The sequence below is a fragment of the Bos indicus x Bos taurus genome, chromosome 11, assembly GCF_003369695.1.
Source record: "Bos indicus x Bos taurus breed Angus x Brahman F1 hybrid chromosome 11, Bos_hybrid_MaternalHap_v2.0, whole genome shotgun sequence".
Classification (NCBI taxonomy): domain Eukaryota; kingdom Metazoa; phylum Chordata; class Mammalia; order Artiodactyla; family Bovidae; genus Bos; species Bos indicus x Bos taurus.
The window spans coordinates 98,204,477-98,232,256 of NC_040086.1; the positions used below are offsets into that span (position 1 = coordinate 98,204,477).

Sequence of the window (27,780 nt, forward strand, 5' to 3'; positions counted from 1 at the left end):
GCTCCTAGGTCTAAAGCCGTGGCAGGAAGCAGGAACCACGGGCCAAGTCCTGTGCGCAGGCGCATGGGTGGGCGGGCTTGGTGCGAGAGGCGGGGCCACGCAGCCATGGGGGCGGAGTTGAACTGTGCTCCTGCCTGTGCGCCCCGGAAGCGGAAGTTAGGACCTGTTTCCGGGCGGCTGATTCGAGGATTTGTTTTGTCACAAGCGGGGCGTCTAAAGATCTGTAGCTGGGCAGGCCATGCCTTCTGAGGGTCGCTGCTGGGAAACTCTGCAGGCTCTGCGCAGTTGCGACAAAGGTCGCCTCTGCTACGACCGCGACTGGCTGCTGCGGGGTGAGGTGAGCAGTGGCCCCTAAGCGGGCGGCGATCCCACCCGCCCTTCGTCCGGGGCCTCTGCCCTTCCTTAGCCTTTGGCAAGCCCACCTCCGAGGAGCCCCTGCGTTCTTTGTCACAACACGCGTCCGCTTCTTGATTCCTGTGTGTGCGTCGCCATGTCCTAGAGTTTGCTCTCTGTTTCTCTCCACTATTCTAGCTTCTCAGGACCTCCCCTTCAGAAATGCTCTTCTCTGAAGGCTTCATTGCTCCCCGCTGCCGAAGTTAGGCGCCTCCGCTCTGGTTGTCAAAGCAGCCCTGGCCTCTCAGGGTCAGTTTATTACTGCGCGTCTCTTGTGTTGGGAGATCCGGATTGAGCGGTGAGCGGTTGGTGGTGGTGGTTGTTCAGTCGCTCACTCGTGCCTGACTCTTGGCGACTGCAGCACGCCAGGCTTCCCTGTCCTTCACTATCTCCCGGAGCTTGCTCAGACTCATGTCCATTGAGTCAGTGATGCCATCCAACCGTCTCTTCCTCTGTGGCGCGCGCCCTTCAGCTCTTACCCTGACCAAATTTTTAGATGGCATCGGGCACACCTGGAAACAGTGGGGGCGTGGTCGCTGCATCTAAGATGTGCTGAACCGTGTAATAGACCGCGCAGGTGGGGAATGTCGCGATATTTAAGGCATAGCCTTTTCCCGCGTTGCTCGTAATCTAGCTACAGGTATGAAGTCTCTTCAAACGGAAATATATAGCACTTCTAAAGCATTTCTCTGTCTTTGACAGTTTTAAAGAGTATATATACCTTACATTCTATAGGATGAATTCCATCATGAGTCTGTTCGATGAATTCCATCAGTCTGTTCGATGTCGACTCGGGTTATGCATTCTTGGCACGAATAACGCAGAAATGATGAGGTGTTCTCAGTAACTTAAACCCGTAGCACATAATTGCTTCAGCCCATCCCAGCACTGGTGATGCTAACACTTATCAGTTGATCACAATGGCATCTGCTAGATATTTCCACTTAAAATTCATCATTTTTCCTAATACTAATGTACGTAATTAGTATTTTGTCAAACCTCCACTCTTAGCGTTTATTGGTGACTTCTCCCTTAATCAACCTTTTCTGTGATGTGCCCAAATGGTGTTAAGAGCCAATTTTATATCTATTTTTGAATTGCCAGTTTATATCTCTTAGGCTCATTTTGCTCATTTTCTTGTTGGGGTTTTGCCAGTATTTTGTAAGTTCTTTATGTATTAGGGATAATAATATTACTTTATCTGAGTCATACATTGCATATATTTTTTCTAGTTTGTCAGTTAAAATTTATTCCTGTTTTATGGTGTTTTTTGTGTGTGTGGTTTTATTTTTACATTTGAAGCATTGCTTCTGGAATTTATTTTGGTGTAAAGAATGAGGAGGAAGTTGTTGACTCAAATTCAACATCCATTCATGACAAAAATCCATTCTTATCAAAGTGTGTATAGAAGGAACCTATCTTAACATAATAAAAGCTACTTATGACATACCCACATGCCAGCACAATACTCCATAGTTGTAAAAAGCTGAAAAACTTCCTACTAAAATCTGGAACGAGACAGCGATGCCTGTTCTCACCACTTCTGTCCAATATAGTATTGTAAGTCTCAGCCACAGCAGTCAGACAAGAAAAAATAAAAAGGTATCCAAATTGGAAGGGAAGAGGTAAAATTGTCATTATATACAGCTGCCATGATACTGTATGTAAAAAACCCTAAAGACTCCACACAAGAACTGCTTGAACTGATAAATAAATTTAGCAAGGGAGCAGGATGCAAGATTAACACTCAGAAATCTGTTGCATTTCTTTACACTAACAATGAAATATCAGAAACGTAAAGTAAACAAAAAAACACCTTTTGAAATGGGATCCAAAAATAAAGGTACTAGGGATGTAAGATACAATTTGATGCCTGTAGCTAACACAGCTATACCATATGTAAGAAAGTTAAGAGAGTACATGTTGAGAGTCCTTTTTTCTTTCTTTTGATTTTACCTATATGAGAAGATGGGCTTTCCAGATGGCACTAGGGGTAAAGAACCCGCCTGCCAGTGCAGATGTAAGAGATGGGGGTTCAATCTCTGGGTCAGGAAGATCTCCTGGAGGAGGACACAGCAACCCACTCCAGTATTCTTGAGAATCCCATGGACAGAGGAGCCTGCCAGGCTACAGTCCATAGAGTCACAAAGAGTTGCACACAACTGAACCAACTTGGCATGTGTGCACACATGGGATAAGATGCATGTTAGCTGAACCTATTTAATCATTTTATAATCTATGTAAATCAAACCATCATGTTTACACCTTACACTTTTATAGTGACGTATGTCTGTTTTTCAATAAAACTGGAAAAAATTGAATCTTACATAGAATTCACAGCACTTTTAAATGACTAATATTCACTGAGTGTTTATGCCATCTGTTCAGTTCAGTCGCTCAGTCGTGTCCGACTCTTTGCGACCCCATGAATCGCAGCACGCCAGGCCTCCCTGTCCATCACCAACTCCTGGAGTTCACTCAGACTCATGTCGTGTGTATGCCATAGTTTACTTCAAAATTCCTCATATGTTCTTCTCCATTCCAACGTTTTAGGTTGCTTTCAGGTCTACTTTAATGACCATCTTTGTGAATTGTTCCTTTTTCTGCAGTTAGGATTGTTTAGTCTGATACTCTAAAAAGGTAGTAGTCAAGATCATTATCAAGAAACTACTGTACTTTCTTTTCATCTCTGATTGTTAATACAGTTACCTTGGGTCTTGGTATGTATGTATATCGGAGAAGGCAATGGCACCGCACTCCAGTACTCTTGCCTGGAAAATCCATGGATGGAGGAGCCTGGTAGGCTGCAATCCATGGGGTCGCTAAGAGTCGGACACAACTGAGTGACTTCACTTTCACTTTTGACTTTCATGCATTGGAGAAGGAAATGACAACCCACTCCAGTATTCTTGCCTGGAGAATCCCAGGGACAGAGGAGCCTAATGGGCTGCTGTCTATGGGATCGCACAGAGTCGAACACGACTGAAGTGACTTAGCAGCAGCGGCAGCATGTATGTATATATTTATGCTTATTAGGACTTCTTAGGTTTTCAGTAAAGCATATAGTGGATTATAAGGACAAAATTATTTTTTGGTTTCTTAGATCAGTTAACATGCAAGTTGGACTTAACTTTTATCTTGTCTCCTAGGATGTTTTACAAGAATGTATGTCTCTTCCCAAGCTGTCTTCATACTCTGGATGGGTAGTAGATCATGTCCTGCCCCACATACAAAAGAACGCACCTCCCTCTGAGACGTCAGCATCCTCTGTGTCTACTTCAGCCCTCGACCAACCTTCATCTGTTCCCAGATCTCCTCTCAGAAACCCTGCCTACTCACCAGTCTCCTCAGCAACATCAAATGGAACCAAGGTAAGGTTTTTACTCAGCTTAGGACAGACAATGGTGGCTGCAAAGTTGAAGTGTCTAACTTATAATATCATTGTCATACTACAAGGACTTTACTCTGAGAAAGTAATGATTGCTTCTTCTTCATGTAGCTATTTGTAGGAACAGTGTTTACCACATCTTTTTATGAAGACCAGAGAGAGAAATTCCTCTCTTAATACCAAGAATAGTGGTTAATTTCTTGAGCAGTTGGATTGTTTTTTCTCATAAGCATTACATTTAACTCTTAAGGTCTCCCTTTTTGTTGTTGCCTGCTGGAAGACTGAGAATGAATTTTATACTTGCTCTTAGATTTACGTACCTTATCACTGGTTCTAAATGAATTTGTAACTTTTTGGTTCGATTTTGTTCCTGCCTTTGTTTCTCTTATTGTTGTTATTGTTGTCCAGTCACTGAGTTGTGTCCGACTCGGCAGTCCCATGAACTGTAGCACACCAGGCTTCCCTGTCCTTCACTATCTCCTGGAGTTTGGTCAAACTCATGTCCATTGAGTTGATGCTGCCATCTAACCATCTCATCCTCTGTCACCTCCATTGAGGGCAAGAGGAGAAGGGGGCGACAGAAGATGAGATAGTTCTCCCACTTAAAAACAAATTGTTATTGATGCTCTGCTGTGCTTTGCTCTTCTCTTTCTTCCTGTTTCCAGAGTTAGTTTGTATAAGTACAGATATGTAAGAACATATGTATTTTCTTTTTGGTGATTATATTTTTTTAAATTAATCTGTTGACCACACTGTGTGGCATGTGGGATCTTAGTTTTCTGACCACGGATCAAACACTTGCCCCCTACATTGGGAGCACAGAGTCTTAACCACTGGGTGGTCAGAGAGGTTCCATGTGTACTTCTTTTTCTTCATTTCTGTTTTTTTTCTTTCTTTTTAAACAAGGTTGCTAGAATATACTATTGTGGATCTTGTTTGTTTTCATTGGTTTCCACTTGACAATATATCTTAGAGATGATTCGTTTCTGTCTCTATCTCTATATATCTGCCTCATTCTGTTTAATATGTTTCCTGACTATTAGTTTGTGCTTGTTATTATATTTTATGTTCTTTATAAGCTGCATTAAATCCTTTCTGGATCAAAGTAAGATATAGGAAGTAGTATTTGGCCTAAGAATGTAAAGAAGAAAAGCCTTCTAAACTAAAATAATGCATTATAGCATTATTTTGCTTTTTCAAGGTTTTTGTGTCAGCAGAATAAGACTAGGCAACTCTTTAGAAAGGTAGAGATTACTTTTTTCATGTTTGGGTTCCAAAAGACAAAGTCCTTTTTGTTCATACTCACTGAAAATTTTTGGTTACTGAAAACATTACATCAAAAGGAAGAAGTTAAATCTCCCTATGATCTCATCATTTCAGTCAACAGTTACTCCTTTCCAGTCTCATAAGCCTGCATCCTTATACCTTTGCATAATTAAATCGTATGTGTACTTTCGTGTTCTAATTTTCCTTTCTGACTTTACTTTGTTTGCTAACTATTTGAATTATTTGTTCATGTTATTTCCACCTTTGTAAATATCTACTTACAGGATATGTAATATCCTGTAATTTATTGAACTGTTCCTTTATTATTTAGCATTTATGTTTTTCCATTTCATTGCTTTTAAAGATACTCCTCTGAAAAACTTTCTGCAGAGAGATCTTTCTCTTTTTAATCTTAAAGTATATCTTCTAGCTGTCTTAAAATAAATGCCCAAATAATAGGCATCAAAGATAAAAGGGTGCAAACATATTTTTTTAATTAGCAAAATATTCATGACATAAAATTTACCATTTAACCATTTTTAATGTCACAATTCAGTGGCATTAAGCACATTCATAGTGTTGTATAACCATCACCACTATCCATCTCCAGAACTTTTTCATCATCCCAAACTAAGAATACTCATTAATCAGTAACTCCTGATTTCCTCCCATCCCCAGTCTCTAAAAACTATCATGAATTTGACAATTCTACATACTTGATAAAAGTGGAATCATGTACGTCATTTTGTGACTGGTTTATTTCCCTTAGCATACTGTCTTCAGGGGTTCATCCATGTTGTAGCATGTGCTAGGATTTCCTTCCTTTTAAGGCTGAATAGTATTACACTGTATTCATCTGTCTCTGAACATTTGGATTGCTTCCACCTTTTGGCTGTTGGTGACTAGTACTGCTATGAACATGCATGTACATCTATTAGTTTGAGTAGCTGTTTTCAGTTCTCTGGGGTATGTACCCAGAAGTGGAATTGATGGATCATGTGGTAATTCTGTGTTTAAATTTTTGAGGACCCATCGTATTGTTTTCCACAGCAAGTGTACCATTTTATATTCCTACTAGCAGTGCACAAGGGTTTCGATTTTGCCATACCTTTGCTAATATTTGTTATTTACTGTTGGTTTTTTTTCCTCTGCCACAGTAGCCATCCTAGTGGGTAAGAAGTATATCTCCTATGGTGTTGATTTGCATTTCCTTAATGATTAGTGATGTGGTGCATATTTTCATGTTCTTATTAGCCATTTGTATAACTTCTTTGGGGAAGTGTCTTTGTGAGAGTTATTTGCAATAAGTAACAATTTATATTACAGTAAATAATAATCCTAAAAAGTAATATAGGACAGAGATGGTTATTCATATTATGAAAGACTGCATGATTCCATGCATAAGAAGTTTACTTTTAAGTTTATATTTTGCACCTCATCTTAGGTGCAAAAATGAACTTCAACCTAAACCTCATAACTTACATTAAAATTAACTCAAAATGTAAAACTATGAGACTTTAGGAGAAAAAAACATTATCAGAAGGCAATGGCACCCCACTCCAGTACTCTTGCCGGAAAATCCCATGGATGGAGGAGCCTGGTAGGCTGCAGTCCTTGGTGTCGCTAAGAGTCAGGCACAACTGAGCGACTTCACTTTCACTTTTCACTTTCATGCATTGGAGAAGGAAATGGCAACCCACTCCAGTATTCTTGCCTGGAGAATCCCAGGGACGGGGGAGCCTGGTGGGCTGCCGTCTCTGGGGTCGCACAGAGTCAGACACGACTGAAGTGACTTAGCAGCAGCAGGGCCAGTTGAAGGGTTTTTAGATTTGACACTAAAAACTAAATCCATAAAAGGAAAAATTAATACATTGGACCTCATCAAATAAAAAACCTGGGGACTTTCCTGATGGTCCGGTGACTAAAACTCCTCACAGTACAGAGGGGCTGGGTTTGATCCCTGGTCAGGGAACTAGATCCTGCATGCTGCAAGACTCTGAGCAGCCGAATAAATAAGTAAATGTTTTTTAAAAAATTCTCAGTAGAAAAATAATAAACTCGTGACTGGAAGAAAATAGTTGCAAATCAGATGTCTGACAAAGGTTTATATATCTAGAATATATTTTTAAAACTCTCAAAGGTTAAACAGAAACTTTCTAACCTTCAATTAGAAAATGACCAAAAGATATGAACAGACATTTTCACCTGAGACGATACACAGATGACAAAATAAGTGCACAAAAATACGTTCAATCACTAGGCATTAATGGAATGCAAATTAAAACTGGGATGAAGGCTTCTAGTGCGGGGGCGCAGGTTTGATCCCTGGTTGGGGAATTAAGATCCTATGTGGAGCAGCCAAAAGAAAAAAGATTATGTGCCATGTGGTTCCATTTATTTAAGGTTGTTGAAATACAGTCATTATAGAGTTGGAGAACGGGTAGGAGATGTAAAGGTGTGGCACCAGGGATCTCTGTGGTGAACAGTTCTGACCTTTATAATTGTTGTTATACGTGAGATAAAATGGCATAAAACTACACACACCCAAGTGAATTCCTGTCAGAACTGGTGAAATCTGAACAAGTTATGTGACTTGTACCATCAGTTTACTGTTTTTGATATTTTACTGTATTTGTGAAAGATGTTACTATTTGAGGAAACTGGGTAAATATAGAGTGCATGAGCCTCCTTGTACATTTTTTGCAATTTCCAATGAGTTGTAATTATTTCAAGATTAAAAAAAAGTTTCTGTGAGCAGCTTCTCAGAGGCAGCAGTTTCCAGTTCTGATCCTGCCAGTATTGTGGCATACCCTCAGACAGGCATCTGAGGGAAAGATGCCTCTCTCCCTACAGTTTTTTCCCTTTTCCCTCAGTTTCTTCATCTGTAAATCTGGTACTGGACTAAATTGTTGAGGGCCTCTCCAGGTATAAAATTCCATAATTCTTAAGGTTTAAGTAAAGTTTTGGATGGCTTTAAATAACAAATTGTATCATTAGGAATTTCTGGTATTTAAGTAACAGAAAACCTAGTTTAAACTAGCTTAAACAAAACAAAGGGGTCAGGGGAGAAATTTAATAGTTCATATAACCAGGAAGTCTAGGAATGTGGAATCAGTTTGATCTGGAGGATCTATTTTCTGCTTGTCTCTCCTTGATATTATTTCTGACTTGATCCAGTGACTCAAACACGGGGCTTTGCTTCTCTTCTCTCAGTTCTGTGTAACTTCTTGATTTCATCTTTCAGATAGACTGTGTGGCAAGATGTCTATTGATAGCCCTAGACAGATACCTGCTTAGGTTAGTGTCCCCAGAAGAAGAGAAATCCCTCCAAAATACCTCCATTGGAAAAGTTCAGAAATTGTAAAGCAGTCATCAATCAATTAAAAATAAATAAATATATATATAAAAAAGAAAAGTTCAGAGGTAGACTCTGGCTTAAGTCATAAGCCTCGTTCCTGAAGTAGACACTGGGTACAGAGGGATAGAGTACTTTGATTGCTGGGCTGATCTCATGGCTACTGACCCCTGAGGCTAGGGGGCATGGATGAACTAGGAATGTGGGCTGGGGTTTCTCCGTCCAACCCACCCCAGCAAAAATGGACACTTATTAGAAAAGAAAAAAAGGGGAATACACTAGGCATATCAAAATAAAGAAGCAAGCAAAAAAAATAACACAAAAAAACTGTCCAAAGCAAAAACACCTACTTAATTTGCTAAGGAGAACAATTAGAATAAGGTCAATATCATGAAAAGCACCTAAATTGTTTTGTTGTTATTGGTTGCTGATTGTAAGCAGGATGTGGCTTTTGTTCAGACAGAATAATACCAACTTGACCATCTTAAAAGCTTAATTTTTCTGTCTTCTGTCTATACAGGACAAACATGAGTCTCCACATACAGAGCCTGTGGTACTTCAGTCCCCCCGGGGGATGAAAGTGGAAGGCTGCATCCGCATGTATGAGCTGGTGCACAGAATGAAAGGAGCAGTAAGTAACCCGTGAAGTAAGGCAGGCTTGACATTGACCCTAGGGAGCCATATTCAAACGCAGTTCCTCAGGGACTAAGAATGTCCACCACATGCTGATCACTCTGCCCACCTACTAGTGGCTTCATCTCAGTTAGGGAGATGGTTACAGTGTAACAGTCACGAGTAAGCTCTCTCAAGTCAAAGCTGGTTTCAGGTCCTAGCTTTTCTATTTTACCTGTGACCCTAGGAAGATTACTGAGACTTTCTTGGCTTCCATTTACTTTTCCAAAATTTGAAGATGATCTGCATTGTCAGATAAGATTATACTGAGAAGATGGACTTTAACAGCTTCTTGGAAAAAGGATAACACTATTTTAATGTTTATTTAACTTTATTATTTTTTTTAATTTCTATTTTGTACTAGGGTATAGCCGATTAAAAATGGTATGATACTTTCAGGTGACTACTTTTTTTATTAGAAAAACAATGCATGCTTTTGTAAAAATTTTTACAGATAGGTGAGTTTATAAAGTGAAATTCTAGTATCTACCCTCATCCGTTTATTCATGGAATCACCAAATATTTATTGAGCACTTTTGTTCTCAGTTCAGTTCAGTTTGGTTGCTCAGTCGTGTCCGACTCTTTGTGACCCCATGGATCGCAGCACCCCAGGCCTCCCTGTGCATCACCAACTCCCGGAGTTCACCCAAACTCATGTGCATCGAGTCGGTGATGCCATCCAGCCATCTCATCCTCTGTCGTCCCCTTCTCCTTCTGCCCCCAATCCCTCCCAGTATCAGGGTCTTTTCCAGTGAGTCAGCTCTTCGCATCAGGTGGCCAAAGTATTGGAGTTTCAGCTTCAGCATCAGTCCTTCCAATGAACACCCAGGACTGATCTCCTTTAGAATGTAGGTCTAGATAAAACAATGAACAAAGGAGACACAATCCATATCCTCATAGAGTTTATTTGCTGGAGGGAGAGGCAGAAGTAAGCAAGAGAAATGAGTGAACTATAGTTAGAAGACTATTATAGTCTGAGTAAGAGAGAGCAGCACTCACTAAGCCGTCACTTTGACACTGGATGAAAAAGGGTGATGAGTGCTTAGATTCAAGGATGTAGCCGTGGAGACGGTGGGGGATGGTTAGAGGGAGACAGAGAGTGTGTGTGTTCAGGTTTTCTCAGCTCTGCTCTGTCAGTCATTACTTGTCCATGGTCTTTCTGTCTTCCAGACCTAAGTAGAGAGTTTTTCACTGCTGATAATCCCCCTCGTGTTGCAAAATAAGTTTCAGAATAGAGTACCTTGATATCTTTTAAAAGTATGTTTTGATATATCTCCATGCCTATATATATATAGTATGTTATTCTCTTTAAAGACTACAGCGTATTCTCTAGGATGACCTACTATACTTATTTCCCTGTTGATTTAAATTGTTTCAAATTCGTTATCAACAGGGCTGTAATGAACATTTTTATGCATATATCATTGCACACATAGGCAAGTATTTCCTCAGGACAAGTTTGTAAAATGGAACAAGTGTCAGAGGATAGGTACACTTTAAATTTTGATAGTTAAAATGTCTAATTGCCCTTAAAAGTCAAATGTGAGTACTCTTGTGAATAATAAATGAAATACCTGGTACCTTTAGGTATATAAGAAAGGGATGTTCCTAAGTGAAGATGGAGGAAAAGAATCTAGGCAGAGATAATAACTTATGGAAAGAAGTGAGATAGGAATAGCATAGTTATAGAATTAGAATAAGAATTTCTGTAGATGACCCTGAAGCCCTCATCAGAATACACAGGATGGAAATTCTCTGGCAGTCCGGTTGTTAGGACACCCTGCCTTCACTGCCGAGAACCCAGGTTTGATCCCCGGTGGGAGAGCTAAGATCCCACAAGCCACAGGGCGTGGCCAAAAAAAAAAAAAGAATGCACAGGTTGGAAAGTTAAAAGTGCAGGGCTATTTGATAATATATTGGTAAAATCCCATCCATTCTTGCTTATGCTGGAGTGACAGGAACAGTATGGAGCAAATTGGGAAAGCTTTCCACAACAGTTGAATTTAAAGATTGACCCAAAGGGGACAGGTGATTCAAGCAAAGATTTTGAGAAATAGGAAGATGATTCCATGCCCCGGAATATCTTTGATGGGGTTAAGGCCTGATGGGAGGGCATCTCACAGGGGTAGATGAGCAGGGTATAATGGAGCTCCAGAGAGCAGGTGCTGACCCTTTGCAGGAGGGCTTGAGGCAGTGGCAGGAGGAGCAGGAGAAGAAGGTCCGGGCCCTTTCTGAGATGGCATCTGAACAGCTGAAGCGGTTTGATGAACGAAAGGAACTGAAGCATCATAAAGAATTCCAGGACTTACGGGAAGTAATGGAGAAGAGGTGAGTCTCCCTGAATTACAAGGGGAATGTCAGCATGGTCAGCCAGAGCTCTTTCCCAACATAAAACCCAGAGGGAAGAATCTGAGTCCTTACATGCCAAAATAAAATAGCCAGAGAAGCTTATAACCTAGAAAAAGGATCAACCTTGCAAAGATGACCAATGCAAATCAAAGAGAGGCAGAACAATTTTAGGAAGCATCCCTGACTCTTCCTCCCTCCATATTTCATTCAGCTCCAGAGAAGCACTGGGGCAGCAAGAGAAGCTGAAAGCCGAGCATCGTCACAGAGCGAAGGTCAGCGCCCGGGAGAATCCATGTGGGTGTTCACTGTCTGGCAGTCATAGAGGACCCGCCCTTGTCTTGCCACTCTGTGGCTGACTTGGGGCCCATCTGTGAGAACAGGCAGTCCGCGTGGGACTGGAGGAATGTAGAAGGAGAAGTCCCAGGAGCCCCTTAACTTGACAGCCCTTTCTGTAGATCCTCAACCTGAAGCTGCGGGAAGCGGAGCAGCAGCGCCTGAAGCAAGAGGAGCAGGAGCGGCTCCGGAAGGAAGAAGGCCAGGCCCGCCTGCGTGGCCTCTATGCCCTGCAGGAGGAGGTGCTGCACCTCAGCCAGCAGCTGGATGCCTCAGACCAGCACAGGGACCTGCTCCAGGTCGACCTGTCTGCCTTCCGGACCCGAGGCAACCAGCTGTGCAGTCTTGTCTCAGGGATCATCCGGGCCACTTCTGAGGTGAGGGGGCTTCAAGAACATTCTCTCTCCTGTCTTTGAAATGAAGAACTTTAAAAGCAAAATGGTTTTGTGATTTAAAAATATCACCTGCTTATTATCACTTATCATCCTCTTATCTGGAGACAACCACGGTTAGCATTTATTTCTTCTCTGACAGAGAGAGAGAGAGAGTGTGTGTGTGAGAGAGAGATTCCCCACCCTAATTTGGCTTCTGTAGATAGAGAGTTTCTTACCTTAGGTTAAAAAATATTTGTTTTGTCTAATTGCAGAACACTTTAGTTCATTAATATATACTGGACACCTGCCATGTTTATGATAAAAGTTAAAACCTTACCGAAATGGATATTGCTTTTTCCAGTTAACATGACATTTTGAAAGCATAATTACTATAATTGTGACAAATACTTTGGTGTTTTTAAGGCAGTGTTAAAAACTGCAGCTATTGACACGTAATAGGTATTCAGTAAATATAAGTAACCTATCCCTTCTCTAGTGGATCTTCCCCACCCAGGAATTGAACCAGGGTCTCCTGCATTGCAGGCAGATTCTTTACCAACTGAACTATCAGGGAAGCCCAAATATTTGAACAGATGAAATCGCCTAACTTCCGACGTAACCATACCAAATTTATTGAAAACACTTATTGTTGAACTGTTAACATCTCTAAGTTGTACCAGTTCATACTTTTATGAATTGTATGCTCTTTGTCCTTAGTTCATATCTCTATGAGAGTTTGTGTTTTAAAGAAATCAACTTGTATGAATTCTAAATTTAAGAACTTTCAGCACTGGGAATTCCCTAGTGGTCCAGTGGTTGGGACTCTGCTTTCACTGCCAAGGGCCCAGGTTCAGTCCCTCGTTGGGGAGCTAAGATCCCACAGGGTGCATGGCGTGGCTAAAAAAAAGAAAGAGCTTTAAGCATTCATCACATTTAAGGCAGAAGTTTATTGTTACCTTTCATATCTCTCTTTGGGGTTTTTGTTTGTCCTCCTTTTTGAAAAATATCAGACCTACATAGAAGTGGAGAGAACAGCATAATGTACATTGGGCACCCATTCCCCAGCTTCCACAAGAATCCATACATGACATACATGACATATGACATACATGACAGCTTCCATACATGACAGTCTCCTTTTGTCTATGGTGCCACCTGCACCCCTTCCCTCAGATGGTTTTACAGTAAATCTCAGGCATACTGCTTCATCTGGAAAGTTCTTTAGTGTGTATCTCTGAAAGCTAAAACTCTATATTAACATAACCAAAACGCTAATATCATACCTAAAAAACTAATAATTTCTTCAGTATGATCAACTGTCTAGTCAGTGTTCAAATCTCTCCAGTTATCTCAATGATTTTTTTTATAACTGATTGGAAATCAGCATCCATACTCAGTGCAACTTTTTGGTGTACTGTGTCTGTTACTTAAGTAAGTCTTTTAATCTCAAGACTCCCCCTCCCTTCTCTCTCTTTTTTCTTTTGCCATTGTTGAAGAATCTGATTGTTGTGAATAGAATTTTCTGCATTCTGAAGATTTCAGTGCAATTGCTAACCCTAACCCCTTGGTGTATTTTTATATGTTCTTTTATTCCCTGTATTTCTGTGAATTTGTAACTTTCTCTAGGGCAGAGCTAACAAATCTTCGGTGATGATGGAAACGTTCATATCTGTGCCATGCAGTAACTACACATGGCCATTGAGCACTTGAAATGTGACTGGTGTGACTGAAGAACTGTATTTTAATTTTTAGAAAGTTTTCAATTTAAATGTAAAGAGCCGTGTGTGGCTGTGTGTGCTGCCCTCCTGGACAGCACAGTCTACAGGCTTGATCGGATCACATTTGATTTTTTCCCCACAGCAGTACTTCATAGTTGGGGGTGTGTATTTGTTAATGAATCACAGCAGGAGGCATAGACTACTGACGGTCTTTCTACCTGTGATGTTAAGGTCAACTGGTGGTTTCAGATACTGTCAGTGTTATTTTCCAGTTTAAAGATTTCAATGAGTCTTTAGCTAATGATTTAGTAGCCATTGCTGATCCTTACTCATACTTGTTATTTCATTAGAGGTGCTAAATTTTAAGTTTTTCTATCATTTTTCTGTATTTTTTAGCTGGAATTCCACTACAAAGAAAATTTCCCCATATACTATCTTACGTACAGTCTATACAGAGAAGGAAGGATAAATATTTGAGTCTTTGCTTTGATCAGTCTTCAGAATATAGAGTTGCTTTCTTAGCATTTTCCCACAGTGACTTGAGGTTTTGGTTTTTTTTTTTTTTTACTATCATTAAGAACATGTGAACTTTATATACTTGATGTATAATGTCATCTGTCGTAGTTTGTTGTTCAGATTGTGTATGGGAACACCTTCACGTTGGCTTCTCCATCCCTTGGACATGGCCCCAGTAGTAGCTGTTGCAGCAGAAAGCAAGCAAGCTGTTTTCTACCTCATCTTGAACATTTTCTTCTCCAGATCTAAAATTGCGTGTTTCTTCACGAAACCGTATCACTTATTAGTGGGAAAAGGTATTAGAAAACACAGGCTAGTTCCCAGTGTTGGTGAGAGCATTGAAAGCTCTCCCCTTCGGTACTGTGGATGTGATGGGAAATCAGTATTACCTTTAAGAGGACAGGAAAGCAGTAGGTATCAACATGTTGACTGTGGGTACTCCCTTGACACAATTCCAGTTTAGAAATACATGGATTTGTGTGATGCATGATTCAGCACCTCAGGTGCTCAGGAAATAACCACTGAGCTCTGCTTCTGTCACCGTGACAGAACGGCTTTCCCACAGTAGAGGACCAAGCTGCGGCTGAGGGAGCGCTACAGGAAATGCGCGACCTCCTCTCGAACTTGCATCAGGAGATCCGCAGGGCCTGTGAGGAGAAGAGGAGGCGGGATGAAGAGGAGGCCCAGATAAAGCAGCAAGAGTCACAGATGCAGCAGAGGCCGGAGGCTCACAAAGAGTTGCCCGTTCCCAACCAGGGCCCAGGGGCGAAGCCGAACGAAGGTGGGTCTTGGCGTGGAAATGGTCCTTTAACGTGTTGTGTAATTCAGAATGTGAAAAGAAGTGAGAACATGTTTTGAATACTGTATTAAGCTACAGGATAATTTATCAGAACTCTCACATAATGTAAGATTCGGTACTTTTAATGATTTCCATTCAGTTTTGATTGATGTGGAGCCTGGCTTCAGATTCCAACACTTGCCATGAGGACTTGAAATTCTCTATAATCCTAGTAGATATATTATTTCACATTGCTGCTACTGAGTATTTTAAATAAGTGTGTACAGAATATATGTTTAAACATGAGGGAATTGATACAGCATAATGGTTGAGAATGCTGCTTTTGGAGTCAGATCTGTGGGAATCTAGTTTTTCTACTTCCTGGCATTGTATCTTTGCTGAATTACCTAACCTTTCCATGGCTATTTCTTTATCTATAAAATGAAGATGATAGAATGTACCTTATAGGATTATTATGACAGTGAAAGCAGTTAATACATATATAATTAGAACAGTACCTGACTCATATTAAATGTTCAACAAATCCTACTTAAGTTGATTAGAACAGTACCTGGCTCATATTAAGTGTTCAGTCAATTCTCCTTTTATGGAAGTGTCTTTCATTCCTCAGACCTCCAGATGAAGGTGCAAGACAGTACAATGCAGTGGTACCAGCAGCTGCAGGAGGCCTCCAGTCGGTGTGTGCTGGCCTTCGAGGGCCTGAGCAACAGCAAAGATAGTCAGGTAGGCGGGAAGGAGTTGGGCATTCTCTGGGCCTGATGGTGCCCCCCCACAGCCTCATGTCCCCAGGAAATGTAGCTCGCCTGTCACATCACATCCCCAATCCTAATGGCACGTACTCAGCTCTTCAAAACACTGTTGGCCTTCTTGCTACTTTCCTCTGGCAGGCCAAAAAGATCAAGATGGACCTCCAGAAGGCTGCCACCATTCCAGTGAGCCAGATCTCTACCATTGCAGGTTGGTCAGAGAGCTAAGAACATGGCCCTTCACCTCATTGTACCAGTGTTTATTGAGATTCCAAATCCACTTGTCTGTAAGGTTCCTATAAATAGATTATGTCTGAGCAAATGTTGACTGTTGGATCAGGTGTATAAGCTATGTGCCTTGGCTGGTTTACTCTCTGCGTGTAGAAGGTAATCATTATGTGTTTGTTGACTCTTTTTTCTTTTTAAATAAGTTGTGTACTAGTAGTAAATATTTAGGAAGACTCTTAGCTACGATTGGAAGTTACTGTGGAAAGCACCCCTTAGGGAGCCTAGGATGTGACTTGCATTCTTTGCTTTTGTCCTACAACATAGCTTTTCCAGACTCGAAACCTGCTTGTTAATACATGAGAATATTCAGAATGCCTACTCAGTCTCTCCAGAGACTGAGATTTAGAGAAGAAGAACCACACAGGGGAAAGACCCCTCTTCTTTAGAAACAGAGGTTCATTTTAACAGAGCTCAGATGTGGAAGCCTCCACAGTATAGACTGCGCTGCCACGTAGCTGGGGAGCTTGTGCAGCTGGGAAGCTGCTCTGACTTAACCATTCAGGTTCCCTGGATTAACTTGTTACCTAAGAAGTGTGGCAGAGAAGGCAATGGCACCCCACTCCAGTACTCTTGCCTGGAAAACCCCTGTATGGAGGAGCCTGGTAGGCTGCAGTCCACGGGTCACTAAGAGTCGGACACGACTGAACGACTTCACTTTCACTTTTCAATTTTCATGCACTGGAGAAGGAAATGGCAACCCACTCCAGTGTTCTTGCCTGGAGAATCCCAGGGGCAGGAGAGCCTGGTGGGCTGCCATCTACGGGGTCACACAGAGTCAGACATGACTGAAGTGACGTAGCATAGCATAGCATAGCATAAGAAGTGTGGAAAGTTGCACTTCTTGCCTTTGAGAGGCTCTGTGACTGAACTTACATATCACTTTGCTGCCTGAAATTCCTTCTGAAACAAAACAAGGTCTAAGTAAGTAAATATGTATCACTTTCTAGAATTGAAAGTGCCATTTCCTTTAGTAGCCATGGCATTGAGGGCAAGGTTGACCAGACAGTTGTCCCACACCTTCCTGGTCTGCTCAAGTTCGTCCTCCGTCTTTCCCCTTCAGTTGACCACAGGCACCCCTGCCTCCTCCTTCGTCTGGAAAACTGAGACATCAGGTGTAAGGTCTTCAGGTTCCCCCCTCAACCCCCCAACCCCCCCACTGCAGTAATACTCAGCTGTATTTACCTGCTTTGAAACCATCCTGTTTCAAAGAATGCAGTACCCTTCCGGCCCACACTTCCCCTTCCGCTCGGCCCTGAACGAGCCTCGGCAGCCTTGTTATCATCCCCTCCTATCTCTCTCAAGAGAGAGCTCTTCTGTTTTCTACAAAATGGCTTTCTTTACAAGCTCCTTTCCCTTTAAACATGCTTGTCACTCACATTCTAAAACCTGTTTCTTTTGATTTTGTGTTTTCTCAGTCTTTTCTAATCTTCATGTTACACTTTGGCCCTGTTGACTATTCCCTTCTCTATCACTTCTAGTCCTCTAGTTTCTGATGCAACATTAATTTCCAGCTTCTCCTCCTCCCTCTCTCTCTTGTGGGCTCCTCAGTCTCCTGCCCCCACCTGGCTGGTAGGTGTGTCCTGGGCATGTGCTTTCACCCTGCAGTTTTCATTCTAAGACCACCCTGGCTTCAAACTTCACCTCTGCAACATGACACCCAGCTCAGTCTCTGGGTCATTCCTTTCCTCTGAGCTTCGGGTTACCTTGCTCCAGCTACCCGCAGGGCATCTCTGCCTAGGTATCTCTCAGCCTCCGCACGTTTAGCATGTTCCGAGCTGGCCTCTCATCATCCTCCTCTCACCCAGCTTTTTTCTGGTTTGCTCTAAGTAACCAGTAGTAGCACCTTATCTACTCAGTCACCTTAACTGAACCCGGGAGTCATCCCCATGACTGCTTCCTCTGGTTCACTGTCTGTATCTGATTAGGCTCTGGTTTTGCTGTTCTTCGGAGAAGGCAATGGCACCCCACTCCAGTACTCTTGCCTGGAAAATCCCATGGACAGAGGAGCCTGGTGCACTGCAGTCCATGGGGTCGCTAAGAGTCGGACACGACTGAGCGACTTCACTTTCACTTTCAATTTCATGCATTGGAGAAGGAAATGGCAACCCACTCCAGTGTTCTTGCCTGGAGAATCCCAGGGACGGGGGAGCCTGGTGGGCTGCCGTCTCTGGGGTCGCACAGAGTTGGACACGACTGAAGAGACTTAGCAGCAGCAGCAGTTGCTGTTCTTGATTTTCCTACCTACTTCACAACCGTGTCCCTTTGTTTCCATCAGTATCGTAAGCTCTGTGAGAGCTTACAGCCCAGTCAGACACAGACATTCTGCAGAGTTAGTGCTCAGTAAATGTGGAGCGACTGAGAAAGAGGTGACCTAATTCCTGCCTCTTTAGAGGTGCATGTCCATGAGCAGTCATTTGTGGAACAGAACTTAAAGACAGATATGGTGCCATTGTGGCATACGGAATGTGGGAGGCCATGTCAGGCACTGGGCTGGGATCTGATTTTCCTAATTCGAGGGGCACAGGGAGAGAGACTGAATGGGAACATGGCCAGTGGGGCCCTCTGAAACCATCAGTAAAGAAATAGTAGGATTATAGGTTGGCAGGAACGTGAGCTGAGTAAATTTGATGGAAACATACATATTTTAATATCTCAGGTTAGAGTCTCTGCTTCTGTTTTCAGGGGATTGTTGGCCTTGAAATTTCTATGACATCTCATTATTTAACTCTTGGTTTCTTCCTTTTTCTCTTAATTCCTAAGAAAGGTGCCACCCCTCTTCCCTGTTTTTTCAATGAAACTGAATCAGTGGTCTAGGGAGGATATTTCTGAGATTTTTAAACATTTCTTAAAATGATTATGAACTTGGTGCAGGGTATTAGGAACTTGGCAGGTAAATTGGAGATGCTGTATTCATTCAAACATTAATTTTAAATAATAGAAACTAATTCATATCTGCTTAAGCCAAAAAAAAGGAAAGGAAGGAGAAATAGGTAGAGTGAGGAGTTTGTCCTAAAGATAAATCAGTTTGCTACGGCAGGAGTGGGGCTGGATCTCAGGAGCCAGAAATGTTAGGACCCTTTTCTCTCTTCTCTTAGGCTTCCCTCTGCCCACTTCATTCTCCTTTTGTAGATGGCTGTTCTTTGGTCCACATGGCAGCACCACTGCTTACATATGTGTGTGTCACAGGACTGGCCACTTCAGGGAATTGACTCAGTCAACTGGCTGATTAGCTCAGCTTAACTCATCTTGATCTAAATAGCCAGTGTAGAAGGTGGGGCACACAGGATCTATAATATGAATGTAATAATAGCTTCTACAGAGGAAGGTAGGTCCAAGAGAAGGAGGGGAAGCCACTGTGAATTGGAGATTCTTTAGAAGGTTTTCCCTGGAGTTACAAGTGACTCCTTTAGGCACATCAGCCACACCTGTCGCATCTAGAACAATTCAACACCTATTTCTATACTATTCATCTCTGATGTGTCAGTTTCAGAATTAGTTCATTCTACCAATGACAAATTCCTTCAAAATAATACCACACCCTATGTACTTTCACATCCTCCACAACATGTATTTGATTGTCATATGTTTGTGCATCTGTATTTTGGCTTTAGGCTCTGAACTTCTGTAGGGCTGGGTTTATACAGAGGCTTTGTTATTGCAGTGATGAAAAAAATAGATTGACTGCAGTTGTATCTTATCACTGACTCTATCTCTGTCATACCCAGGCTCGAAGCTGAAGGAGATCTTTGACAAGATCCACAGCTTACTTTCTGGAAAACCTGTTCAATCTGGCGGGCGCTCCGTGTCTGTCACACTTAACCCACAGGGCCTGGACTTTGTCCAGTACAAACTGGCAGAGAAATTTGTGGTGAGAAACCCTGTTGCCAAAGGTATGGGAAGAAGAGGCTGGTGCCTAACCTTTAAGCCTTTCTTGAATATTAACTTAAAATCTCCCCTCTCTGTGCTCCCAGAAACAAGGGGAGGAGGAAGTGGCCTCCCATCACGAAGCAGCATTCCCCATCGCGGTCGTGGCGTCCGGGATCTGGGAGCTCCACCCCAGAGTAGGGGCCCTCATCCTGGCTCACCTGCACAAGAAGTGTCCTTACTCTGTTCCTTTCTATCCAGCATTCAAAGAGGGAATGGCTTTGGAAGACTATCAGAGGTGAAGTGTTCTCCTTACTGTCCCCAGGTGATGAATGGAAGAGAGAGAGACTTGAGATTCATTTCCCCTCCCCAGAGCATCTCTTATGTACCTTGAACATTTTGTCAGAGAATACAGTGTCTTCATGCAAACTGGGTGGCTTTTAGAATTTGTGGATTTGAGTATCAATAATCAATATAGTACAGAGGAAAGAATTCTGGATTTAGAATCCAGGGATCTTAGAATTTTACCCTTGTTTTGACTATTAACAGATTTTCAAAACGGGAATTTTTTCATCTCCTTAAAGATTGTTTTTCATTGTTTGTAAATGGGGGTAATAATATTCATTACCTTCTAGGAATTTACCTCTCAAGGTTTATATGTTGCAGATTTGACAATGGATGTGAGTGTTTTGTAAGCAAAATTGCATCTACCAATGTAGTCGTGTGTAATAATGTATTAGTAACAATTCTAGATGTAATGGTATGTTGTTACTTTTAGCCATAAATAGTAATGGATTGGTCACCCTCACTTTGACTCTATCACATTGAATTTTTTCTTACCACATAGGATGCTTGGCTACCAAGTGAAGGATTCCAAAGTAGAGCAGCAGGACAACTTTCTCAAGCGCATGTCTGGGATGATCCGCCTCTATGCCGCCATCATCCAGCTCCGGTGGCCATATGGAAACCGACAAGAGGTAGCAGAGAAGGGTTACTATGGATAATGAGCGGTCGGACCAGGGTCTATGTTAGTATATCTTACCTGAAGGAAATACCGACCTTTCAGAGGAACAGTCCCATCATGTGACAAGTTAAAGAATAGCGCTGCTTCGTAGGTATTCTTTAGAGAAGTGGGTATTGATTATTAGGAAACTTTTGGATCATCAGAGTCATTTGTTCAGAGACTAATTGATGCCTTAGAGACCAATTACATACCAAGGTTACATACCTTACTTCACAGAGGGACAGACGGAGGCTTAGCAAGGTGTAAGGATACACACTTGTCAATGTCAGAGCCACAGCAGAGGGCCAGGGCTTTGACCTGCCTGCCTAGTTCATTTTGCAAGGAATGGAGATTAGAGAGATGGAGAAGTTAGTGGACTTGGAAACCCAAAGAGAAAGGAATATAAGCTGACTGAATCTAGGAACTTGTTACTGTGCACCTGCTATGTCCTAGGTGTTGTGCTAAAGGTACCAGGAATAATTAATAAAATGTCACTAAGATAACTGTTTATAAGGGTAACTGGGATTCCTGGAACTGAGGCTGACAGCTGTGTGTTGAAGGAATCCAGTGAAGAATGTGTGGGTCCCAGTGTGTTGCAATATTTAAAAACAGAATTTGTTTGGCTTCTGTTGTTTCTGCCCTGTGGCATGTGCTTACGTTAGGTGATCAGGGGGTTCATGTCCCCTTGGTAATGGCTGGGTGATAACGTTGGCAATGTAGAACTCTTAATAAAATGAGATTAAATCCTGACCAAGCCTCTCTGCTCCCAGACTCACCCTCATGGCTTAAATCATGGTTGGCGCTGGTTGGCACAGATCTTAAACATGGAGCCCCTGTCAGATGTGACGGCCACCCTCCTCTTTGACTTCTTAGAGGTATGTAGTACAATTATCACACAAGAGAACACCAGTGGGCCGCTGTATGACATGACGAATAAACAAATAGAGACTAATGGTGAACACCATTAGGGGCCAGTGTTACAAATTTTTCCCCAAGCCCCAAGAGAAAGCTAGCTTTGGATTTTTCTTCCCAGTGTACTTTCCTTTCTCTGTGTGGATGTCTTGTCATTGTAAAGAACAGAAAACTGTACATCCCAGTACAGATGAAAAGGAATTTGCTTTGGGGATATAGAAGTGACTCACTCGGAGAATGGGGGGTAGGATGCATAGTTGAACCTGGTTCCACCAGGGCCTGGAACCAGGAACTGGGATGTTGCCAGGGACCAAGGGAGCCCCTCTCTGGGACTGCATGGTCTTCTCATGTTTGCTCCTCCTGCAGGTTGCCTCTGCTTGCTCTGCAGGCCACCCTTCTCTGCTTCTCGGCACACAGTGGAGAAGATGCTCCTGGGCTGTATCCCTCAGCCTCAGTGTGGTCACCCAGTGTAGTGGGACTAGTGTCCCATCAGTGGGATTGCTAATAGACAGGAGAGAGAATAAGATTAACCAGCTTGGGTCAGGTACCTGTCTCATCTAGAAGGCTGTGTACAGTCCTGTCTGCCCATAAGGGGCCCCCACTATAGGGTACCAATAAGGGTTTCTGTGAAAAAGAGACAGCTCTTAAAGAATAAATGCTTGGAGCACATGCCGTAACAAATCTGAGACCACTTGCGCCATAATGCCAACAGTTTCTACTCACCTGACAGCTCCGGCAGTCACAGTAAACGAACATTGATCCTGAGTCATTGAAAACACGTGGTATTCCTTCTACCTTGATTACCAAGGTTGGGAAGTAATGCTATTCCTTTAAAATCAATAGTAAATTAAGTTTGAGTCACAACCTCTCAAACACCTGGCTACCTGGCGGTCTGGTTAAATGTGGAGGTATTACCATACATGAGAATGCTTCAGAAGAAAGTTGGATTTTAATTCCCTTGCTTAGCTGGCTGAATGGCATTGCGGCTGAAATTCTTGATAGGAATGAGAGGCAAAGGGCTGATTACCTTTATGACTGAGTGTGCGTTTACATTCCCTGCTCTGACGGTGCGCACCTTCCCCTCTAGGTGTGTGGGAATGCCCTCATGAAGCAGTACCAGGTCCAGTTCTGGAAGATGATACTTCTCATCAAAGAGGACTACTTCCCAAGGTATTAGACTTGTTGAATAGACACCAGAGAATTTGGTAGGTAAAAACTCATGAAACCAGATGCCCGTGGCTGCTGTCACATGCTGTTTCTTTTTTAAAAAATTTATCTTATTTATTTGTTTTGGCTGCACTGAGTCTTTGTTGCTGTGCTCAGGCCCTCTCTAGTTGTTCTGATGGGGTCTCTCCTTTATTGTGGGGTGCGGGTTTATTGCGGAGATGGCTTCTGTTGTTGTGGGGCACGGGCCCTAAGAGCGTGAGCTTAGCTGCTCCACAGCATGTGGAATCTTTCCAGATCAGGGATCAAAGCCCTGTCCCCTGCATTGGCAGGCAGACTCTTATCCATTGTACCACCCGGGAAGTTCAGATACTGTTTCTGACTCAGTCAGAAGCACTTGTGTTGAGTGAGACATCTTCAGCTCCATCCTTCTCCTCTCTGTTATTTGAATAAACACTTTTGAACTCTACTAAGTCTCTCTTAAATATTATTGACTAAATAAAAAAAAAATTAGGAAGATCTTGGATTCAGATCCCATTTAAAACTCTCTTGTTTTCCAAACTCAATCTGGGATGGTGACAACATGCAGTCATGAAGGAAGCCAAGGAGTCAAACCCGCTCAGTAAATCAGTTGGTGAAACTGATTGATCAGCCAGTTGGCTTGACTCTTTTGGGGGATTCAACTTCAAAGCCCTTTCTCATCCCTCTCAACTCACTGAAGGGAGAAAGGCATTGACAACACCCATCTCACCTGATGATAGAGACCTTGAGAAGCAACAGTGCTCTCTTCTCCTTTACCCCTTTGTCTGAAATAAAGTGCTGAGACCATTTAGTAGAGTGACAGCATCCTAAGTCTAGAAGACATCTCTGGGAATCATTCATTCTGCCACTTCCTCCAGATCAGCAGGTCCCTAACCCTTCTCTAAAAGATATGTGTGAACCATAGGTACTGTCTTCTTTCTCTCCTTATAGGATTGAAGCCATCACAAGCTCAGGGCAGATGGGTTCCTTCATACGCCTCAAGCAGTTCTTGGAGGTAAGGTGCCCTTAGACCAGCATATCCCAAGCTGTTGTCAGCCTCCAGTGTCTGTGTCTGACAAGTCTTGGACCTCCCCTCCAGACTGATTGCAGTCTCTTACCCTTGATTTTTCTGAACCCTACTTTTTTTTGGCCGTGCGGCTTATAGGATCTTCATTCCCCGACCGGGGCTTGAACCCAGACCCTCGGCATTGACAGCACTGAGTTCTAACCTCTAGGCCACCAGGAAACCACCCCCCCTTGCTTTTTGTCCATCATTCCCTCTTCACCTTAAGGGCTGCCATTTCATTATTTTTCTGTGTGTCACTGTCCATACTGCCTGTGCAGAATAAAATACATGTAAAATATATTTAATGAATCTTAGCTCACTGATAACTTTTTTTTTGCATTTTGGCCAAGGTTCTTTTCTCAGTCTCAGGTCTAGGGAACTGGTCACTTTTCTTCATGAGAACAGACTGTACTTTGAGTTAGACTCCTTTCCTTTTTCCATGTGCCAAAAAAGTTGAAGAGGTAAATTCTGACAAATCATTGAGAACTCTGTGGTGCATCTACCAAGACAGCCTGCTGACGTCCAGTCTCCAGTAGCTCAGTTGGATAAGCAGCACTAGTGAACCGCGAGGCCAGTGTGTGGAGACGAGGGTGGGACGGACGCAAGGGCAGCCCGACCTTTGCCCTCCACTCTAGCTGATGCAGGAGAGGTCTTACCACAGCCTTTTCCTTTTAAACTAAGTTTTATTGGAGTGTAGTTAATTTACACTGTTGTGTTGGTTTCTGTTGCATAGCAGAGTGAATCAGTTACACATATATCCACTCTTTTTTAGATTCTTTTCCCATATAGGTCATTACACAGTATTGAGTAGAGTTCCGTGTGCTATACAGAAGGTTCTTATTGTCTATTTCATATATAGTAGTGTGTATATGTCAGTCCCAGCCTCCCAATTTATCCCTCTCCCCTTTCCCCCTTGGTAACCACAGTTTTCTACATCTATGACTCTAATTTCTGTTTTGTAATCAGTTCATTTGCACCATTTTTTTAGATTCCACATGTAAGTAATATATGATATTTATCTTTGTCTGACTTCCGTCAGTATGACAATCTCTAGATCCATTTATGTTGCTGTAAACGGCATGATTTTGTTCTTTTTTATGGCTAATATTCCACTATGTATTACATACCACATCCTTCTTTAACTGTCAGGTGTTGGAAGCAGTGTTATCAGAGAATCATTGGTTTTCTTTGTCTTTGCCTGACCAGAAGTGTCTGCAGCACAGGGAGGTTCCTGTCCCCAAGGGCTTCCTGACTGCCTCCTTCTGGCGTTCCTGATGTCACTCCAGCACCTGCCATTACCACTTTGTTGCTGAGGGGCAATAATAAAGCGACTGAAGACAGCTGTACCTGCGAGAAGTCATGTCAGTGTGTGTTTTGTGTATTTGTACCTTGTGACGAAGAGAGGAGATTTCCATGGGCCACAAATCTAAGAGGTCCCTTAATAGATCTGGTGACTCCTTAAAGAAGTCCGCATGACAGAGTAAACAAAATTGGCCTTTCTCATTTTTATGGAAAATAAGAAAAAAAAATTATGAGAATAAAAGGTTAATACTTGATCTTACCCTTTATTTCCTTTGTCTCTTAAGTGTCTTTCAGAAATTAGGTTAATACCTTGACTGTTTCACTCTGAGCTGAAGCGACCTACTGCTTTCAGTCTCCTACACCCAACCCCTTCCTGCATGCTGCCCCTTTTCAGCATTTCTGGAATGAACAAAGACTCGAGGTCCCTTGTAAAGCAGCACTTGATCGTTGAGGCCCAAATCTTCACATGCAGGCCTGGGTTATGGTGGTTCTGCTTTAGTCAGCTTGTGAAGTATTTATAAATTCAGAAGAAATGCCTGATGTAGACATGACTAAGTCCCAAGTTGCATCAGAGATAGCTTAGTGTCGGGTTAGGACTGTTAACATGTTATACTGAACCACGAAGGAATATTTATCCTCTTACTTTGGAATTTGGTTCCTGGATGACTCGGGATGCACGAACCAAACTTTGTTTCTCAGTTTGAATTAAGATGGGCTGAGATGGGGCTTGCAGCATTGTACTTGAGCTGAGCATCTGTAAGCAATGAATCAGGGCCTTATAATTCTTTACGTGTTCTGAGCAATGGATGACGACAGATTTGCCTGACTAAAGCCACTACAAAAATCCGGAGTCTGGCTGTTCAGATAAGAGTGAGATTTGCTCTATGAAAAGACTCCTTCATTCTGCAGAGGCGGCGGCCATGAATCTGTTCCTCTGTTCTAAATGTTGTATGTGGGGGTGTGTTTGTGAGGGGGTTCCCTGGTAATCTTGAACAGCTTGAAGCGACCCATTCTGTGAATTACTGCCTATGGTGCCAAAATATAAATAATAAAGCTTGGTTTTTAAAAAACGCCTGGTGCTGTATCTAGTTGGTTCAGTATGATCAGTTTTGTGTACCTGGAGCTGTGTAAATCATTAGGGGCATGGTGGTATCTCAGTCTGGCTATAGAGTAGTATGTCCCCCCCCCCCCCTTTTTTTTTTTGGTCTTCTTGACCTTCACCTTGGGAAAACTGCTTTTTTTCTGTTTTTGGAATTATATGCCAATAACTGACCCTGTTTTATCCAGCAGATGGGGAAGTATTTTTTGATGTGGACACAATGGACTGAATACTAGGAGTCGGGAGACTTGGACTCAGTTCACTGTTATGTCCGTGTCCTTGAGTAGATCATTCACCCTCTCTGAACCTCAGTATCCCTACCTGCGAAGCACAAGAATTGGGACCAGTCAGCAGAGGAGTAATTTTCAAACTGTGCTTCATAGCAGTGCCTTAGGGCAGAGCCTCCCTGTGTGTCAGGGCATGTGGATCTCATGGCCACTTGTACTTCCTCTCTACTTGTGCTTGACAACTGGCAGTTTTCTGTGCATAACGACAGAACAACTTAGGAGCCACTGACAGGGAATAGGACTGAGCATATGAAGGCTTTGTGCAAATTTTTAAGACTTTCCTTCAAGATTCTACTGCCATCTGCTGGAAAACTGTCCTATTAACAATGAAAATCAATACCAGGAGGTAAGCAGTGCCTCTTAATGGAGTTAAGCAACTCACATTTGCAGTCTTTAGTGGAACTAATGGGCCCACATGGAACTCTGGGGTTCTCTCCACCACAGCATTTTTGCTTTATGTGCTATATATATTGGAGTTCTTTGGAAGATTATACACAGCAAAGTTTTGCTCTGCCAAAAATGAAATTATGAAAGGTCACTGGACAAAATGATCTCTTAAGTTCTTTTCCACTTTAAATTTGTACCACTCCGTAGAAAACACCTCTTACAGTATTAGAATCTTCTTTCTGTAGACTTGTTTAACAGCCTTGCAAGTGTCATTTGATGCTTGGTATTCCTGTTGGGTTCTTGATGGTAAACCAAGAAAGGAGAGCATCAGGGCAGCCAGGTTTTTGATGCTCGCTGATAGTGTTGTCTCCAGAGGTAAAGATTGCTGGCTGATAGCAGCAACTTCTGGTGGGTAGTTGCATCAGATTCCTCCGAGTTAGAACACCCAGGACTGCATTCTGTTTTTAAATTCAAGTAC

The 27,780-nt window shown here is 42.4% G+C and overlaps 1 protein-coding gene across 1 annotated transcript; it reads left to right on the top strand.

The window, feature by feature from the left end:
* The first annotated feature begins 136 nt into the window (after positions 1-136).
* On the top strand, positions 137-26,600 carry GLE1 (GLE1, RNA export mediator). The gene is made up of 16 exons (XM_027556456.1): positions 137-337; positions 3,543-3,764; positions 8,923-9,033; positions 11,254-11,402; positions 11,635-11,695; positions 11,879-12,133; positions 14,914-15,145; positions 15,774-15,886; positions 16,051-16,120; positions 19,923-20,065; positions 20,169-20,359; positions 20,909-21,038; positions 21,835-21,939; positions 23,064-23,146; positions 24,113-24,176; positions 25,434-26,600. The coding sequence occupies exons 1-16, from the start codon at positions 239-241 to the stop codon at positions 25,500-25,502; spliced, it is 2,097 nt and encodes a 698-aa protein (XP_027412257.1). The 5' UTR covers positions 137-238; the 3' UTR covers positions 25,503-26,600.
* Positions 26,601-27,780: the final 1,180 nt, after the last annotated feature.

Excerpts from the sequence above, each read along its gene's own strand:
- GLE1 (XM_027556456.1), top strand. The coding sequence starts at position 239 with ATGCCTTCTGAGGGTCGCTGCTGGGAAACTCTGCAGGCTCTGCGCAGT. Across the intron at positions 15,887-16,050 it reads GCAACAGCAAAGATAGTCAG|GCCAAAAAGATCAAGATGGA; the intron begins GTAGGCGGGAAG and ends TTCCTCTGGCAG. Across the intron at positions 20,066-20,168 it reads AACTGGCAGAGAAATTTGTG|AAACAAGGGGAGGAGGAAGT; the intron begins GTGAGAAACCCT and ends CTGTGCTCCCAG.